At 36.5% G+C, this 21,139-nt stretch overlaps 1 protein-coding gene across 1 annotated transcript in view; it reads right to left on the bottom strand.

Annotated features, from left to right (window-relative positions):
* Window positions 1-21,139, bottom strand: part of LOC140150661 (atrial natriuretic peptide receptor 1-like) — a 90,775-nt gene that overhangs the window by 7,854 nt on the left and 61,782 nt on the right. The window contains exons 2-15 of the mRNA XM_072172729.1: window positions 14,721-14,866; window positions 13,583-13,747; window positions 12,139-12,274; window positions 11,848-11,942; window positions 10,556-10,691; window positions 10,173-10,257; window positions 8,837-8,951; window positions 6,816-6,878; window positions 6,617-6,694; window positions 5,932-6,036; window positions 4,072-4,143; window positions 2,915-3,080; window positions 1,070-1,219; window positions 203-374 (exon numbers count right to left, since the gene is read on the bottom strand). Coding sequence (XP_072028830.1) covers window positions 203-374; window positions 1,070-1,219; window positions 2,915-3,080; window positions 4,072-4,143; window positions 5,932-6,036; window positions 6,617-6,694; window positions 6,816-6,878; window positions 8,837-8,951; window positions 10,173-10,257; window positions 10,556-10,691; window positions 11,848-11,942; window positions 12,139-12,274; window positions 13,583-13,747; window positions 14,721-14,866 — 1,684 coding nt within the window. The remainder of the gene's footprint in view (window positions 1-202; window positions 375-1,069; window positions 1,220-2,914; window positions 3,081-4,071; window positions 4,144-5,931; window positions 6,037-6,616; window positions 6,695-6,815; window positions 6,879-8,836; window positions 8,952-10,172; window positions 10,258-10,555; window positions 10,692-11,847; window positions 11,943-12,138; window positions 12,275-13,582; window positions 13,748-14,720; window positions 14,867-21,139) is intronic.

Genomic DNA, 21,139 nt, shown 5'->3' with positions numbered 1-21,139 from the left:
TGCCCGACCATGTGAACACGACTTAATATGGGTATTATAGGCGATACCTTTTGCACAATACCGTCAACTAAGAGCCATACCTTTTCCTGTTTCAATTTTTGGCACCAAACAATAGTTTGTGTACCGATTGCTCATTGTTTACGACACCTCTGGTCTACAACACAGGATATTCACCGAAAACAATATTTACTTAAACTCTTACTTGCTGAGTTTGCGCAGGTTGGTTAATAGCGCTTTTGCGCTAGGTCTGTCATCCGGTTTTTCGGCCCAGCATCGACACATAAGTGCGTGTAGTTCCTTGTTCTCGTCATCTATTTCTGCGATGTGAGGACGGATCGGGTTTCTTCCACCAGATTTCAACTTCTCAATAATAGCTGTGACATTATGAAATTGCATGAGATAGTTTAATGTGAATATAGCGACAATGCACTATAAAAATAATCTTGATTTGAAAGAAAATATTTGTGGCTGATAACTTGACTGGATACATTGTTTAACTAGTGTATACGGCAAAACACATACCCCTCAGGCGCGTAGCCAGCATTTTCAGTCCGGGGACGGGGCAAACGTCAGTATCGTCCCTATTTATACTCTCCTCTTCTCCCTTCCCTTTTCTTTCCCCTCCCCTTCCTCCCTTTCCCTTCTCCTTTCCCTTCTCTTTCTCCCTCTCCTCCCCGTTTCACTTCTCTTTCTCCTTTTCTCCCCTTCTACTCGTCCCCATTCCACTTCTCTGTTCCCATTTTAGGTGTCCCCCGTTAGCTACGCTACTGACACCCCTCCCCTACACCCACACACAAACCGTTGGATTTGACCGATATCGTATTCCATAAAGTTAGCGATTAGATGTGAAAAGTTTTAAAACCATTAGTATTAGATTATTCGGTAAAAGAATTAATGTTTGTGAAAAGAAAATCTAAATATTCTTTCCAAACATAAGTATTAATAATAGTCGTGTGTAGACCTACAATTGACCCTGTCTGATCCTTATTGCGTCATAAAGGTTCTAAAAAGTCGTCTTTCGCCATCGGTTCACTGCAACTGTACTACTTATTCTGCGAATGTCATATACCTTCGGTTCCGATATCCAGTCGTTCACTTTCAAAAGGCTCATTTCTGGTAATTATTTCGTAAATAACTATTCCCGCGCTGTAAACATCGCTTTCTCGTGATGACTCTACAACAGCATTACGGAGTATTTCTGGTGCTTGCCACAACAATTCTGAAAAAGATAACATAATATGTAAATATTACGTGCGTTATATCCAGTAATTTGTGTAATAAGCATATATTGTAATTATTTGGACGCCAATTTACGTCTTCATAACTCCAACGCCCCAAGGACTTTTTGGCGACTGGAAGGGAAGAAGGGAGGGTTAAAGAAAACAAACAAAGAATGTGTTTAGACCCGTCGGCATTTGAATGAATCCGAGACCCCGCGCATTCCAAGCACTAGGTCAGCGACTAGTAGTCACGGTTCTTTCGCTGGCGCGGCCAAAGAAAGTGTGCCTATATATCACTTGGGGTGATTGCGCAATCACATGACGTGGGATGTACGCACGCGCAGTGTGTATATCATGTAATTCTAGTTTTAACTGCAGTGTATTTCTTATAATATTAATTCACTAATCTTTAGAAAATGAGTCCAGAGGCTGGAACTTATAGGACTGGCATCCCTTACCATCCTTGGATTCTCCTTTATAATAGGTCTCGGATAGCGACGTTTTCACGTATTTTTTTGTGGGCCCTGAGAGCACATCAGACATAGCGAATTGCATTTTGAACACGAGGAATATCCTCCTGAAATCAAATAATTGAAATTCGCGATATAATACACATTTTATGGCAAATGATTTAATTGATATTTTTGAAATTAAACAGTCCTCGAAGTAAATTGTAGGCCTATAAATCTAATGATGATCTGAAAGTGCATGTAGCTGGGATGAATAGTATCCACAACATACACTTTAAGTACATGTCATTAGATTTATAAAGCTTCAAGATCAAAAATATATCAAACTAGATTTCGCGGTTCTCGGGTCGGGAGCTCCTCGTGATAGGCCTATTTCTAATTACCCAAACCCGTTACCCATATACCTGCCCTGACTTTTTAAACTACTATGAAATGCGTCTCTCAATGATCAAGACCCAACTTGACACAACTTAATCAACTCTGTTTGTTTTATAGGTGTGATGCTTACTTCGGTAGTTCGGTAGGCCTACCCATAATCTGGAAACCCTCTTCCAAGCCCTGCCGTGTTACCACATTTAGAGAAACCGAAATTAGTATCTGGACGTGGATATAGGCCACGCCGTTACTAAAGTAATGAACTCAATCGCGAGAAACGTGAACGCAAAAACGGTTATACATATAGGCCTTACCACAACGGATAATTTTTTATGTTAACCATTCTGGAGGATTCCGGAAATAGTCATGTTCTGCTGAAATAGGCCTATATGCACACATTTGGTGTGTGCATGTGTTCGGTATTGAAATATGTGTTGAAAATAAGGCCTATAATTATTGGTCCGATGAGATGCCCCTGTTAGTCACACTGTAATGCTTTTCCGATGCGCGCACTGTACTCCGCGCACACTCCCGTTGATACTCCGCGATAGCGCACCGCGAGCATGCGATAGTGTACCGCGTGAACGCGAACCGCGAGAACGCGATAGCGCGCGGACGGACGGACGGACACGCCGTTATTAGTATTAAGATATCAAATTTTATTTGCCTTTAAATTTGTATTATGTCGCAAATTTCTCCAAATCGAAATTATTTGATATCAGAAGGACATTCCTCATATTCAGAATGCAATTCGATATGACTGATGTGCTCTCAGACCCAACAAAAATACTGTGCAAACGTTGCTATCCGATTCCTTAAATAGATATACAAATATGTAAGTATCATTACTGTCTTTATTCATGGTCTTCTTATCTTCTTCTTGTTTAGCCGATCTGTTGAATTCATGAAGTCCAAAATCTGTAAGTTTGAGTACAAATCTGCTGTCTATGGTACAGTTTGATGAACTCAGACGACCATGCAAACCTAAGACACTGCCGTGTATGTAATGAAGACCCTGCAACATTTATTAAAAGATATCTATTCAAGCATTGTTTATAACAACATGGGACGTTATTTGAACCGCACTATAAAAGTAAGTATAACTAAACAAAGGAACCTTCCTTATGCTTGAATTAGCGATATTTTTAGTATACAAGGGCGAGTTAGCGCAGCGGTAGTTCCCTCGCTTTGCACCACTGAGGTCCCAGGTTCAATCCCCGGCAGGGGCCCAAGGACTCATGTGCACTTGGTTTATCCCGATTCCATGCTCGCTCTCGCAGGTTTTCTCCGGGATCTCCGGTTTCCTCCTGTATCGCAAAAATCGGTGATTAGTTGTTTGGTTATCAAAAACTTCCTTCACCCAATGGAATTTGGGGAGCTGCACAGATAATTGGTGGATGTTACAATCTAAATGCGGATAGGTGTGCGCCGTTCGGCAGCAACCTAGTTGATGCGATCTGATTGTGATGATTCACCATTGCAGCGAAATTACAGCGCTTTGAGTCCTCTAAGATCTGGAGAAAGGCGCTCTATAAGTCCAAAATGTATTTATTATTTATTATAAAGGTCTTTGCCAATTCTAAATTAATTGTCATATTCACAAAAATATTGAATAAAAATATTGTATAATTTGTTATTCCCTTCTTATTATTCTTGTTTATAATTCTTCTTTTCCTCATTCTCCTTCTTGCTTCTTCTACTTCTTATACTATTCTGCTTCTCATCCTCATTCTTTTGTCTTTTTCTCCTTTCTTCTTTTTCTACTTCTGCTCCTTCTCCTGTTCCTCCTCCTCCGTCTTCTTTTCTTCATATTTTTCGTTTCATTTTCTTTGAAGTTTCTTCTTCTTCTCCGAAACTTCCTCTTCAAAGCTTCTTCATCATCCACCACATACTTTTTCTCGTCCTTCGAAGTTTCTTCGTCACCCTCTTTCTCCTCGTCCTTATCTCCGTATTATTCTTGTTCTTGTTCTTTATTTTCTTCGTCTTCGTGTCTTTAATGTTCTTACCTTTGCCATGTCAATCATCAGTGAATGCTTAAATGACCAATCCAGCTTAAATGAATCATTTTGAAGAACGTCCTAGAAATCATTAAAATAACAAGCAAATAATAATTACAGTTGGCACGATTATTATCAATAATTCTGGATAAAGTAACGCGCAATTACATTGATTTTGCCCATCACTGAATCAAATTATATCACATGCAATGTCAAAGATCGACCACTGTCAACATTGAAAATTAAGACAGCTATATCGATTTTTGAGAACAGAAATCGCTGCGGATAACATATTATTCCGTGTATTAAACACTACATGCGGATAAATACATTTTGTTCCATATGTTTTGGCATATATACAGGTAAACATCTCAAAAGAAGTAACTAACCCCCCTTAAATAATGGCCATTATTCAAAGAGGGTTTATTGTATTACAAATCTGTAAAATGCGTTGGAAGCAGAATTTATTTCTGCGCATTTTGACACCTCATTTGAAACGATAGCGCAGAAAACAATAAAACACCGGTCAATTTAATGTAGTGAGGTCCAGATTTGAACGTTGCACTTAAATACACATTTTTACAATACAAAAACACTCAGATGTCATTGCACAGATTTCCTTTCATTACACAAAATTCACACAAATGCAAAATCAATATAATTTACTGCAACTTTCAAATCTTGAGCTACATTGATTTAAATGTACGATGTGACGTCAATATTTAGTCAATTGCTACAAATGAGGTGTCAAAATGTGCAGAAATAAATTCTGCTTCCAACGCATTTTACAAATTTGTAATACAATCACCCGTTTTTGAATAATGGTCGATAATTAAGGGGGTTAGTTACTTTTTTTGAGATGTTTATTTAAACAGCGTGGAAGATTAACAGATTTTAAACAGAAGTGTGAAAAAACAAGAAATAGTGTAAATCTTACAAACAGGTAGCCCCAGCACAGCCACCCCTCGCCAATATTCAAACATGCAGAAGCAAGGAAGTTATTTAAACAAAGATATATATTACGTGACGCATTGTTCCTTTGATGGCAAATTGATTTGCCAACAAGATATTCACAATAATGGTACCAATGTTTCAAACAAACGGGTTCAGCCATTAAATTGGTGACTGACCCGACAGCATATTAACGCTTTACACAGCAGGCGAGTATCAATAAGTGACTACATTAAAGTATTGTGTAAGCGCACCAGTTGAGAAAGTGGTACCAGGGATGTGTTTGAGTTGCCTCAATTTGGTCGCAAGCACACAAACCTTTTATGTACTTCCATGGCGGCGCCCAAAGTGGTTTGTGCAGCTAATTTGAATCAAATGAATGAACTCGCTATGTAATGACCTGACGATACAGCTCGATACGCCCAATGTTCATTGTTTGAATGTTGAATGGACCAATGTTCAACTGTCAAAACTGCATCATTTCTTACATAATAAGTCGGTTACAATGGGACAACATTTGTGGTGTGATCAAGCAAAATTGCTGTAAAGTCGGAGATATTCAAGTATTCGTATTATAGACGAATCCAACGAGCCAAGTCATCGCCAGGTTTTAGTCGGCCATTATTGGGTCCCCGCATGCACCAAACAGTTGTTGTGAGTGCCCAATTGGGTGGATATAGCCGCTTAAAATTCGATGTTAGATTCTTTTGTGTTGTAAACTGTCATTATTATTTTGTCTACGTGTAACACGGGTAATAGAATGCAGTTTAAAATACCCTCCAAGGCCGCATCATTTCACATTTTAGGTGAGATATAGCCGGCGGGGACCCAGCTAATGGCTGCCATTGAGGTGTAGGAATGCGTGAAGTTGGATTCGTCTATAGGATTGTAAACAGCATGTTTGGCTAACATACAGACCTGTAAGCTTCCTTTAGGGCAATATTCAACCACAACACACACATTGGGTGGGTCAACACAGACACCTATGAATCGTGTAATATTTGCATGCTCCAATGTACGCATCTGTAAATAAATAAATAAATAAATAAATAAATAAATAAATAAATAAATAAATAAATAAATAAATAAATAAATAAATAAATAAGAAGTAGATAAAGCTGACTTGCATAAAAATTTAATTTTTGCAGTACTTTTGTTTATAAATAAATAAATAAATAAATAAATAAATAAATAAATAAATAAATAAATAAATAAATAAATAAATAAATAAATAAATAAATAACTTTTAATCATAGTTAGACTCTTTTTAATAGAGTACTTCATTGGGCGTTTAAAAATTCAAAGAACAGACCTTCCAGAATATAGGTACAGTCAGTCTACCCTGAAGTACAAAGTACCGACGCGGACGCACACATTGTGCCGACTTTGAAGGCACGCATAACTCAGCAGAGACGCAGCACTGCGCACTGTTTACGCGCTGTATACCCGAGCGTTGTCACTTTGTACTTCAGAGTGGACAAACTGTAGTCGTTACTCTGCGTTTCATCCCTAGAAGGCAATCGTAAAGACGGATGACGATTGCCTTCTAGACATGAAACCCAGAGTAACGACTACCTATACAAACTATACAAGCAGTACTTACGTTTCTGAGTTCTTTTAGTACATTTTTGGTAAGATCAACTTTAGATATTGACAAATTCTTGACGACAACAGTCCGTCCCTGAAAAAAATTGAAACAAATTAAAATGCGCAGTTCAGCATTTTTGGTCAGACGCAAACTAGTCTTTTTAATTCGGTCTTTAATTATAGTTAGATTATTTACAGAGAAAGAAATAGGTTACCTCCAGGTTGGCAAGTTTAGCAAATATTTGTCCCATTCTTTCTTCATTTCCCGCCGACATTGACTAGTAACAAAAGAAATAAAAATTACAGAAAGCATATACGAGGTATAAATACATTTGTATTTCGATGGATATTTTTGTCATCATCAAGATAGTTCTTGTGTTGTACAAAATACATGTAATTATATTATTGATCATTTTAATGGTCGAGCGAAACTTCAAAATATTTCAAACCACCTCATGGTATTTATCTTTCTGGGATACCCTATATTATAGAGCATTGAATCAAAGTGACCATAACATGAAAAGGTCCATCCTTTATCGTAAAACCAGTATTGTGCTGCTTTTTAACACAATCTACAAATGTGAGCTGCTTTCACAAAATGAGCATCGAATTGACTTGACAAAATAACTTTCTGGGATATTCCAGATTTGAAATCCTTATTTTATACCTTTTAAAATTCTACCAAACATGTTAGCATTGCTACTGGCATTGGTCTTCAAAAATCATTATTTCCTCAAGAATTACTTTTTGTTGTCTAAATAATTTTGTCATGTTTAATGAGCTTTATCTTTTATACTGCCCTGGCGACTTTATGCTCATTTTGTAGGAGCAGGTCACAAATAACTGTTAAAGTAATTATTAATAATTTTAAGGAACATTTTAACACCTCTTTTAACACATTTATAACCACTTTTGAACACTTCAACACGTACGTGTTGTGTTTAACACTTTAGCTCCATTTTTAATGTCGACATTGACTAGTAACAAATGAAATAAAGATTAAATAAAGCAATTGTATACATACATTTGTATTTCGATGGATATTTGTGTCATTATCAAGATGGTTCTTGTGTTGTACAAAAGATATTATTGATCATGTTCATGGTCGAGCGAAACTTCAAAATATATGGAACTGATCTTTCTGGCACACCATGTATTAGAAAGCATTGACTCAAAGTGACCATAACATGAAAAGGTCCATCTTTTATCAACCAGTATTGTGCTGCTTTTTAACACAATCTACAAATGTGAGCTGCTTTCACAAATGAGCATCAAATTGACTTGACAAAGTAACTTTCTGAGATATTCCAGATTTGAAATCCTTATTTTATACCTTTTAAAATTCTACCAAACATGTTAGCATTGCTACTTGCATTGGTCTTCAAAAATCATTATTTCCTCAAGAATTACTTTTTGTTGTCTAAATAATTTTGTCATGTTTAATGAGCTTTATCTTTTATACTGCCCTGGAGACTTTATGCTCAATTTGTAGGAGCAGGTCACAAATAATAAAAGTAATTATTAATTAGAGAATAAAGGTATTGTTTTTAGCCGCTGGAGTGCATATATCGTCTCATATAACACGGGCGACATCATTATTTTAGTAAAACAAAACGAGACGAAGCCGAGTTGATTTACGCCAAAAATAAAGATGTCCTCTGTGTTATATGAGACGATAGATGCACGACAGCGACTAAAACAATACCTTTATTCTCATTCTTAAACACTTCAATTTAAATAAAAATATCCTAAGTATTACAAATTTTAATCAAATTAAATCCTACATTTTACAAGGAATTACCTAGGGCTTAAAATCGATCAGTCCCGTTGTTGCTATGCGACTCCGATTGGTTCAAATAGCGAGTACGCGTTTTGCGTCGATACACACGCGCTGACCCGTGTGATATCGTGTCATATCACACGGGTAAGAACCAATAAGATATCCGGAACGTTCTCAAGTGTAAGAATAATTTTAAGGAACATTTTAACACCTCTTTTAACACATTTATAAACACTTTTCAACCCTTCAACACGTACGTGTTGTGTAGATATTTAATACGTAACTTGAGTACAGTGTTAAAGTAAGAGTTTGAAATGGTGTTTATAAAAGTTATAAAGCGTTAAATGGTGCTGCTAAAAATGTGTAGATATATAAACGCTTATTTTTTTAATTAAAACAGCAAACTATTTCACTGTGATCAGAAACTACAAAAAGACACTACAAATAACACATTACCAACGAAAGACTGGACCTTTTTGAAGCAGAAGATTTGAAAGTATCAGTGAACACTAAATCACCATATCGAATCTTCCAGGACATATTTAGTGCCTCCGCATCAAGACGCAATTTTCTAAAAACAAACAGAAACATTCATACGTATATTTATACCTTATTCTGTTTTGATTATTTCTCTATGATTTTACGCACATTCATCGTCTTAATAAAATTGATCACCGTGGACCGACAAAATGGGATATAGTCAGCCTGTTATGTTAATTGCCTAGGCCATTTTTTGTAATTTTGAGAACAAAGAACAAAATGTGGTTCAAGCATGCATCAGTTACGTAATAGCCTACCATAGTTATTTCGGATTATTCGATTTCATTTGTATCATTATCATTTGTTCTTATGCAAAGATTGGTGAATAAATATGTTTAAATGCATGTTTGAACCATATTTTGTACTTTGTTCTCAAACTTACAAAAAATGACTAGGACAAAAAGCGTAGCAGGCTGACGACATTAAGTACTATAGAAGACATGAGATCTGCTATTCAGCTACAAACTCAATGTCATTGTGCTATTCCAGTTGAAATCCATACACCCCCTATGGAAGACATGGCCTTAATCTTCCACACATAGGGAGTAAATTTCAAATGAAGGTCAGCAATTCACAGCTTACATTATTTAAAATTCTCACTACTTGTGGTAAGGCCATGATTTCCATAGGGGGCGTATGGATTTCAGCTGGAATAGCCCAAGCGTATGGATTTCAGCTGAAATAGCCCATTATGACGTCTATCGTGACTATCGTCTTTTCAAAAAAGATAGCAGTACAATTTGGACTTAATTCCATTGTTACCTGCTACCACCGAATGAGCATAAAGTCGCAAGTTGGTGGTTTCGAGACCCCCTAGCTACTGCGTTGATGTTCTTTGTTTCTTACGCACCTGTTCAAGCCAGTAGTATGTCTGTATATTCTTTGTGAATGGGGGAAAATTGGGCATTTTCGAAGAACATACTACTCAAGATGCCGGGCCAGGATGTCTTGCAACTACTAACTTGCGACTTAAAGCTCATTCGTGGTAGCAGGTCACAATTGTGTTGCTCAACAGCTTGACGCTGTTTGATAATTCCAGGCTTACCTGTTTATTGCAATATTTCAATCACTATCTGGTAGTATGAAACACGTGGAGGGATAAGAGTATTGTGCCTGACTAAAGTCTGTCTAATGTGGGAGTAGGGTTGGTGTGTGGTTTGGCGTGGGGGTGTTTTGAGTGCGGGTGTATGTATGTGTGGTGGGGGAGGGTTTGTGATTGGTTGGGGTGTTTCGTGTGGGGTACCTGAATTACCTATATATTAAAGGTATTGCTATCAAAAGAATGCAGAGAAAACAGGCAACAGCTATTCCAGCAATAACTAGCGTCGAGGTGTTATCTGAAAACAACAGCATAGAACCAATAGTATCATCTAATATTGACCATGACTAACCGCTAGTTTTAATACTTTTGAAATACTCATGAAAAAAATACAAACATGTAAGTACTGCTATATGATTATTTACTGTTTTACTGTTAACCAATCGAAAAATCATGTTTAACATGCATTTATTTGCACGAGTTAAGAATAATGATCATGAAATGGCATACTCCCTTTACACAATTTATTCTTTTTCATACCGCCCTCTAATGTAATAATCTTGAAAAAATCATCTATATTAGAAATTAAAATGCACCTTGGTTACACGCCGGGTTCTCGTTCTCATATCCACAGAACGGTGAATCCGCAGGCGCTTCGGTACGTCCACCAGGCCAAAAGATGTCTCCAATTTCTTCATATTCGTTGGTTGCGCCATAGAAATTCGCCACGACCTTGAAAAACATAACTTCATCTCATTAATTATTCATTATATGATGATGATAAAAAATTCAGGTTAATCACTGTTAGAATCATTTGGATGCGTGACTTGAAAATTTCAAAGATTTTAGGAATTAAAAGGGAAAACTTGCCTATAGACGAACCAGTTTTACACACATACAGCCTGTCTCAAAAAAAATGTGCATGTGAAAAGCGCCATCTTAGGCAATTAGAAAATACCGTTGTGACATGTTGTTACATCAACATCAAGGGCGTAGTCTTAGCTCTCAAATGCCGTTTGTTCTGTTCAATTTGCTTGTTTTAATCTCGAGATATGTTTAGTTAACGACGAAAGGGTAAAATCACAATTGTGCCACTTTTACTAGGGAACACATAGAAAGCCATTCTATTTCAAAGTGTTTAATTCATGTTCTAAAGGTTTTATAATCCGAATGCTCTTTATAGAGAAAGGATAGACAAATAAAAGGAAAATGCGACAAGTAATGCAATGCGTCGAAAATGGATCGAAATAAATGTCTAAAATCTGAACTTGAAAACAGCATAAGAAGAGAAAGGTTGGAAGAATGAAAGAGAAATACTGTATACAAAAATTATGATATCTAAGGTGGTATAGAAGCAAAGCAGTCAAAAGTGCTCTATTTAACGATTTTCTTTATCAAGTTTAAAAAATAAATAACTAGAAGTAACTCAATATTGGACATTAGTCTTTGGCAAATAGATCTATTGTTACTTTACAAGCGGTGACTTGATAGTTTGTCTTTTAGGCTCCTTTAATAAAAGATACCAAATGATTCACTCATAACTGATTGCCTTTCTTTTTAATTAGGTGACCTTTGCATATATGGTGCATATACGAGGGCATCAAAGTTAATTTATGTGCAATCACGAAGTTCCTCGAATAATCTGCATGTATGGACCACAGTTTTGCTTTGAGAGATACGCATCACATTTTACTACTTTTAGAAACGAATATGTAGGCCTGGGCGATACATAAAAATGCGACGAGGAACTATTTGTCTGAAAAGGCTTGTTTAAAATCACTGAAAATGTCCAATCTGCAAGGATATGACAATATAATATTATTATGATAACTCAATTTTACAACTCTACCCCTGCGTAGATTAGAATTTTCCCTTTATAAAATCCTACCTTAAATTCACCATTGTCTACGTCTACCATATCCCACATAGAGTAGTCTCCGTCCCGGTCTCCATTCTCGTTGATTTTTCTAGTTCCATAAATCCCTAACAAAATATAATAATAATAATAATAATAATAATAATAATAATAATAATAATAATAATAATAATAATAATAATAATAATAATAATGGCTTTGAAACGATCACGTCTAAATATAGCTCCCTAAATGCGCACTGTACAATTGGTGGCTCTGAAAAGATCACCTCAGAAATTGAATTGATTAGATTACGCTTCTTACCTTCGAACGTTCTGTTCCACATTTTTCTAGTCATGGCTGCTCCATCTCTGATGTCGCCATTTTCTGCCAGAGTTTCATTCACAGCTAACGAATACAGTATTACAGCATCGTGCATGGCAACTGAAAGGTAGCCAAACTGAAACGGGTAGAAATAAATAAAATTCAAGGTTTTCGCTATGCCAGAAATTATATAAAGAAGAAAGCATGTGGCCGATTAAAATATTGTGTAGGATTCCATATTTGAAATAAGTAGACAAAAGAATGATGACAGTTTACAACACAAGAGAATTTAACATCGAATTTTAAGCGGGTTTAATCCACCCAATTGGGCACTCACAACACCTGTTTGGTGCATGCGGGGAACCAAATATGGCCGACCAAATCCTGACCATGACTTGGCTCGTTGGATTAGTCTATAGCTTAAACACATAAAACCCTGCCTTTGTGTTCTCTGGGACAAACATGCGAGTGCGAGTAGGGGTGTGTTTAAATTCAACATCTTCTTTTAATATATAATATTATATTGTTCTTGTAATTGGTTTGAAAATGTTATAAAAAACTATGCATGGAATACAATACAAATTTAAAATTAACCAAATTCAATCAGAAAATAGGGTAACTTTGCTCTTCTGCACAATCAATACAAAAGATCATTTCATTTGGCCTGGGGGTAATATTTATTGAACACTAATGTACCGGTATGTTTATTGCTGATTGTTAATTTCCTAATTCTTTTGTTAGGTCGGACAGTACATTGATTAATGTTTCAAAATTGAAGTGACATGTGCATATGGCGAGCACATTATCTTTTGTTGAGGACATGTGCTTTAAAAACTGGTGCCAAGTCAGATATAAATATCTCAAAAAAAAGTATCTAACCCCCTTAAATAATGGCCATTATTCAAAAACGGGCTATTGAATTACAAATCTGTAAAATGCGTTGGAAGTAGAATTTATTTCTGCGCATTTTGACACCTCGTTTGATACGACAGCCTAGAAAACAATAAAACATAGGTCAATATAATGTAGTGAGGTCCAGATTTGAAAGTTGCACTTACAACAATACAAAAACACTCAGATATCATTGCACAGATTTCCTTCCATTATACTGGATACAAATCAATAGAATTTACTGCAACTTTCAAATCCTGGGTTACAATGATTTAAATGTACGCTGTGACGTCAATATTTAGTCAATTGCTACAAATTAGGTGTCAAAATGCAGTGCCCGGGAACTTGGAGTATCGCGTGTTGAAAGACTGATGTTTTTATTCATTTTAATGGCCAATATGAGTTTGTTTAAAATAAAATCACGTGATTCGTGCTTGATAATTACTTTTCTAACATGCAAAATGTTGTGATTGCCGGAATCTTTAATGGTTAATAAAGTATGTTGGTCGAGGCAGCCAAAATGATCGATTAACATTTTCACTAATACACTTACATCGTCGCCAGGAGGTCGCGTAAAGTTATAGTCTCTCTTCTGTCGCAGGGTGTACTCTCTCTGAAAATCACGAAATGCTTCACTTTCAGGTTCGTACAGTTTGAAATTCATCAGGGCCTGGTAGGCGAACTTCGCGTCTTCATCGCGGCCATCTGGGTCCTTCACCTGAATCAATGAATTGATCACCTAATTAGTCTTATATTATGCTTCACATATGTGTAAGTCAGATGAATAGATCATGTAATAAAGCCAGTGCAAAAGTTAAAAAATACTTCGTACATGGTTAACTATGGGAAAGTGGACATTTTAAAGTGCTGTAACTTGCAAATGGAGCCTCTTTGAAAATTAGTGTTTCTCATGAAAAAAAAATGCTGCACATAGTGGCACATCAATATTTTTCTTTAACCATGCATAGACAAATAACCAGTACCGGGGTCTTCTTATTGACATTGGCATTAAACTGTTTTAATTTCAGTTGTGGAAAACATGAAACAAATCAGGGTAGAAAAAAAACAGGTGATCCTCCGGTTGGGGGTGGCTTATATCATGCCTGTATATGCTGTACACTACTAACCCGTTACTTCTATTGTTTCTAGGATTTGTGGTTTCTCAGGGCTAGTTAATATGTGACCCCTCGGCACAACTGAGCCCGGATGTCGCCAGTGCCACTATTGAGATATGCTCCATTGAACTTAACAATAAACAATAGGAAACAAAGGATTTATTGACTGTTTTACTGATTTTTCACTACTTAAATGTCAAGTACTATAGACATGATATACATCATTTTAAAGCTAATTTCAAGCAGAATATTTTGGTTGAATATCTCAAAAATGATGATTGGCGACTTCCGGGCTCAGTTGTGCCGAGGGGTCACATATTTGCAATAAGCGTTTTGTCTTAGTTCCAATTCATTGGGTCTTTGGGTCGCAAAGTAGGCGGTAACTACATACTATAGATAACGCAGCCGAATGCATGAAGCAAAGCCAACCTTGAGTTTGCTACGCCTAGCCTGCCTGGCTCCTCTCAGATTAGAGCGCAGCCAGAGCGGATGGCCCTGCTGGAGCGCAGCCAATTTGTGCTCCCTTGCCTAAGGGCATATTTCATAACCATCACGCCGCTATGGGCCTGTTCATACCTTTCGCCAATTATCATCCCCAAAGAAGAGCTTGTTGTTAAAAGGATAGAAGCTAAAGAACGCGTAATCACCGTTGATAAGATCCATGTCAAATGCCTCTAACATCAACTGGCGCACATCTGGTCCATTCACAACCAACAGAATGACTGGAAGATAATGAAACAATAATAGAATAATTCAGGGTAAAACTTGAAGCCTATTGTGCAGTGACTGGTTACATCTTCCCCAAACAATATTACGAGGGTTGAAAGCCATAAGGGGTACTACACCCGTTGCATTTTATAGCGGATTTTTTTTTTTTTGCATTTTGTGAAGAAACGAGAAAAAAAATTGTGGTATGCAAAATGAATGGGCAAATCTTCTTGTTGTGGCATCGGTATCAATGTAGCTTACATGCTTTTGCAGGAAGAAGCCAAAAAGTGGTACATCAGGCAACCTTCACAAATAGGAGTATAATTTAGAATTTCAGAATTGCTAACGTGAATCCACTCACAGACGCACCCCCACCCCCACATATTTAGCATATGAACCGCACTATATGCAATTATTATGAAAGTTTCCAATACATTTGGACGCGATAAACATTGGGAATTTGCAAAGAAACAACATCATAAACTTCACCTCTATCACTCGAAATATCTTGAACTATTTGGATTAGGACGGCGAGTGCGGCCACAGAGTTAGTCTCCTACGCAGCCAGTTAGGTTACGCTCCCTCATGGAGGGAGCGCAACCAAACTGGCTTTGTAGTTACTACGATTTGAGATCGTTCCGACATACGGTATTATCATAATCTAAACATTATGATAATATGTCGGACCAACAGAAAATCATCCCGTTTTACTACAAATAGGGCGAATTTGACAGTTTACTCATAGATTTAAGTTGGAACATGTGTAAGTATTACAAATATGCCAAAGAAATCGGTTTTGAAATAAATACAAGTACGTATATTCTGAAAATAAATCGTACATTAAGGCTTTAAAGGACATGTACTGATCTACAGCATTTTTTAACAGGAGCTAACCTGAAAAACGTCGCTATCATACCCCTTTAAACACTTAAACAGACATTAATTTATCGGCGCGTACATCTTGCCCATTAACCATGTTAACTCAGTGCCCAGAACGCTCACTTATACAGTAATTTGTTCAGTAACCAAAACGATATTATTATACAACAATTAATAAAAATAAATAAATCGAAAACTGATTGTATAAAGTTGTTACTATTGAAACGTAATGTAGTTATCTAAATTGCGTGCAATAACGGGAGTAGCTATACAAATAATCATGATAATTGACCACATTGAAACCAACGGGTATATTCAATTATTCCGATAGAAAAAGATTTCAATACAGAATTCAATTTGAAATGGGGCCCCTAGCTAAACACCACGAGTCGGTTTTTTTATATAATATTTAATTAACAAAATCTAAACTTTAACTGGAACAACATGTAGTAAAGATAAATAGCAATAGCATTTTAGCTATTCTTTCTTTATTATTATTATTATTATGTATATTTATTACTGGCCACAATTGTTTTGAAATAGGAAGGCAAAAGTATTAAGTTATATACGTGTTATTGATAAAATACACAACAAATATATGTTAAATATCAATTTAAAAATAACTTCAGTTGAGTTAATGAAATAATAAAATTTGATATTATCAATCATATTCACCTACTTAATACTATTATGATTGAGATGGGCTGTCAATTTGACCTTAAATTTTGCTTTGTGAATATGACTTTAGAGGTGTATGTTATGACTGATTAAATAATACCACTTGTGGTGCGCCACAGTGGTCAATTTTGGGGCCACTGCTCTTCATCTTGCATGTCTAACCTTAAGTTAGCAATTATTTTAAACTGTTGCGATTCGGTAGTTCGCAGCATCTTGCGAATGGTAGTGAACTTGATCATTTCATAGCGAGTGTGTAGAAGAATTCAAATACATTCGTACCACATATACCTTTGTAGGTTATGTGCTTCTTGAGTTAATGACTCATTAACAACAATAAATCAAGCAAGTATATGATTTGTAGCAAAACATCAAAGTGTTATTTTTCAATAATATATTGATTTCAATAATGAAAATCGATTTGTTTTTTGGCTGCTTCGGCCAACAATACGTAGCCTTTAATAACTAAAGCGCCTGTCACACTACACCGAATAGGTCTTCCGTACAAGAAACGGATGGTATTTTAGTAAATCCGTTGTTGTTCGTCAATGATCGTTTTATGTTCTTTTTATGTCCTGCTATCATCCGCCAAATGCGTTTCGTGTTAGGTGATGTTCGTTAAGTCCGTCGGCAAGTTTTGTGCATGCACAAAACTTGAAACGGGGTGTACCGAATACACATGTTCGGTATTTATCCGATGTGTGTTCGGATGGTGCTGCATATTACCGGAGTTTGTTCGCTCTCCTTTCGTTCATGTTCGTTCTTCATGTTCGTGTTTGTTGCAAATACGTTCCTTTGAGGCCTTCACCCTCCGAACTGGTGATTTCGCCACCGGATAGCATATTTTTGAATTCGGTGATGTATATACGTTGACCCAGACCGTCTTAGTGTCATACTACAACGGATCGGTCTTCTGTACAAGAAACGGATGGTATTTTAGCATGTTCCGTTAGTGTTCGTCAATGTTCGTTTTATGTTCTTCATATGTCCTGCTATTATCCGCCAAATGCTTTTCGTGTTAGGTGATGTTTGTTGAGATTAAACTTTATATAGTAAGGTTAAAATACATCAAAGTTTGACACAAGTACTTATGTAGGGCTGAATGTGGATTATTATCTCTTACCACACTTGCTGCAACACGTATACAGCTAATACCAAAAAAAGGTTATCGACCTACCGACCCACTCCCTTCTACCCCATGTCTGGGCAAACAAACACTTTTGTCGAAATTCGTCGTGTGACAAGAATGAGTGTATAGATGACTAGGGGGGAAGCTTACTTATTTGTGTCTTCTATACTATCCATCATATACCCTAGGCCCTGCATAACGAAATTCAACAATATTCAATATCCAAAGCAATATCCTCACTACAATAGGCCCCCAACACAGAACTCCCACCCCACATAATCGCAAATTGACACGAAAGCTTCATTCCATGAAGCATTTCTCTCGTATTTGATCATCTTCTACTCTTCCCTAAAAAAATCATTATAATACCAAATCTAATCACCATGGAATTCACCATATCCCGTCCAGCTCACATTGGGCGCCCCTTCCCTTTTTTAAAGGAATTTTTATTTTGGCCTGACGTAACGATCAAGAACATGAATCCTAGGTCTAGACAATATGCGCCATACTGCTAGGGTCAGACTTCATAGGGCAACCGTTAAATGTTTACCGAGGCATTGTCTCTAATTATTATTCACGTGTTGTAATACCGAGTCGCCAGTCATTTTCTCCAGGTCATTTTGAACTAATACATGTCGGACATACATAGGACGCCTACAGGATTATTACCGGTCACAATGCATAGAGAAACGAACAGAAATCGGACGCAACTGTCATGTTCGTTGCAAATACGTTCCTGTGAGGCCCTTACCCCAAATCTTTTGCCGGACTGGTGATTTCGCCACCGGATAAAATATTTTTGTATACGGCGATGACGTACATTGACCCAGTCCGTCTATGTGTGACAGAGGCTTAAGCAATATACATTTAAAATATGACATGTGTCCAATGATTCTAAAATTCCTTACTTTGACAGAGTATTTTTAAAGGCCTAAAAGCTCAATTTATTAAAAAATATATAATACTGACTATTCGATAGTGTCCTAATCATCCGGTGCATGTGTTTACATCAATAGTGTAAACGCTCTTCCGTCATGTCATTGGCAGGCAAAAAGCTACTGCCATGATTAATTGACAAAAAATTAGAAAATCCATATCTTCAATACGAAAAGTCAAAATGTTCAATTGATTGTCGGCTTTTCATCCCAGCTACATACATTTTAAGTACATATCATTAGATTCATAAAGTTTACTTCGAGGACTGTTAAATATCAAAAAAAAATTAATCATTTGCCATAAAATGCGCATTACATCGCGAATTTAAAAAATAAAATTTGATATCAAAAGGACATTCTTCGTATTCAGAATGCAATTCGTTATGTCTGATGTGTTCTCATGTCCCACAAAAAATACTGTTCCAAATGTTCATACCCCACCCCTTAAGTTGCAATTGTTAATTGTAATAACATTTAATATTTGTATGTAATATATTGACCGATACAAATCGTCGGCCGTATCATATACTGACGTATTTGCAAAATACGCATTTCGAGAAAATCGAACTTTCGATTTTGCCTCATAATCTTGATTAAAATATTATTGTCGATTAAAACCAGGTTAACAGTAATGCAAATATACAATATTTTCAATATAATTCACTTATCACTATCAGAGCATAACTTATTCTGCAAAAAATCAATATTAAATCAAATACGTCACTATGTGAAAAGGACTAATGTCAATTTCGCCGTTCAAATGACAAATACGTCGCGCAAATACGTCAGTATGTGAAACAGTTGCGCAAATACGTCAGTATGTGAAAAGGACAAAACAGCCATTTTGCCGTGCAATGACAGAGTCGCGCAAATACGTAGCGCAAATACGTCAGTATGTGAAACGGCAAATTCTTCAAATTGCAGATACGATATACTGGGTATGCGCAGTATAGGTGATCGGCAAATACGTCGTTATGTGATGCGGACTTTTCAAGGTTTTGTAAATACGACATAATTAAATTAATTAATATCTTACTAATTAAGCTACTTTGAGGCATGCTTTTTTAGTTAAAATATAGAGTAGAACATATCAAACTAATATACCAATTTTTTTCAAAAATTTTTACGGCCGACGAAATGTACCATTAATTCTGATAGTTCATTACCCCGATGCTTGTAATTAATGAACTTTCAAGGAAAATTTTATTTCAATAATGTATGCAAATATATTGTCTATACGCTTGTAATCATTGTATTTATGTTTGTTTAATCATTTGTTCATTACATCAATCGTATAAAAATACACCGTACTATTCAATTTATTTGGATTTCATGGGTTTTGTTTTTCCGTTATATCAAAAACTCTCTAAATAGCATGAATAACATTGCGGGTAATCTTTGATATAATATTTTGCTACTCACTTCTCGCCTTTTCAACTGCTGCCGACATTATTTCTTTCGTCTCTCTCATGAAAGAATTCATCTCATAATCCAAAACTGTTACGTTATCATTTCTTAACGTCTCAAGGAGACTCGGCGTCAAAACGGTCCTCCAATATGCCTGCGTATTATCCCAAATTATAGAACACCTCTTCCAGTCATATTTCTTGAAAAGAATCGCCATGAAGTCTACCAAATTTGACACTTTGTAGGATGCGCGGGTAAACGTTGAGTACCTGTTTTTATTATCTAAGATTCCAGATGTTGAAGCTCCAGACAGCATCGGGATGTTCCAATGGGAGCAAAGATCCGCCACAGGAGCAGTTTCGCCGCTACAAAGTGGCCCAAAGAATGCCGACACGTTGTAGTTATAATACATACCTGAAGCAATCCCGGGTGCCTTCATTTTAGGATCACCGCATGTGTGGTCCGTGGTTTGAAAAATATACGACATGGAAAAATTCAAATAATCTCCATTTTGAACACGTTTGTTGATAGTATCAATCGCGATATTAACTGATGGTTTGAAGTGTAGGTAATCTAAAACAAATGGTACTTTGTTTAATATGAGACCTACAACTATTTCTGGTGTGGATGTGTGTGAAACAGTACACATATGTGCTATAAGAATTAAAATAACGTAGAGCAGCATTGTGAGGTTTGATGTGTTGTTTTTTGTTCAATTCTGCTATTAAGGTCAACCTTCCACTCCTGGGATCCACACGTAAAATATACACCTTTATCAGTTACATTTATTATACTTATAGACAAATTCAATTATTGCAGATGGTTGATACTAGACTCGATCCTCCAGTCCTCGAATACTCACGCACGGCCGCTCCACTGTGCTGTATAGGCAACGTGAAGGATTGTGGGTAAAAAAGCGCCGCCATTAGAGGCCAGAAGGATTCAGGCTAGGTTGATACAGCCCCTTTTTCAAATCAAAATGGATACTAAATACCAGATGCTAAATTTTAACGCCACCAATTTGTCTGAAGTCGATCAAGCAATTAATCAATCAATTAAATCAATCAATCAATCAATCAAATATATGATACGTCGAAAGTAGCAGAAATAATATATCCGATGCAACTTAAATATCGTCACCATACTTTCTTCCGGTAAAATTTCAACAATAATTAGTTGATCGAGAATGACGCCACGTTACAATGATAATGAAACGTCAAGGATGGAAAGAGTTATGATTGGTATCAACAAGGCCGTATAAA

Source organism: Amphiura filiformis, chromosome 4, assembly GCF_039555335.1.
Source record: "Amphiura filiformis chromosome 4, Afil_fr2py, whole genome shotgun sequence".
NCBI classification, from domain to species: domain Eukaryota; kingdom Metazoa; phylum Echinodermata; class Ophiuroidea; order Amphilepidida; family Amphiuridae; genus Amphiura; species Amphiura filiformis.
Note: the sequence above shows the minus strand (reverse complement) of the source record. Positions and strands in the feature narration are given on the sequence as shown.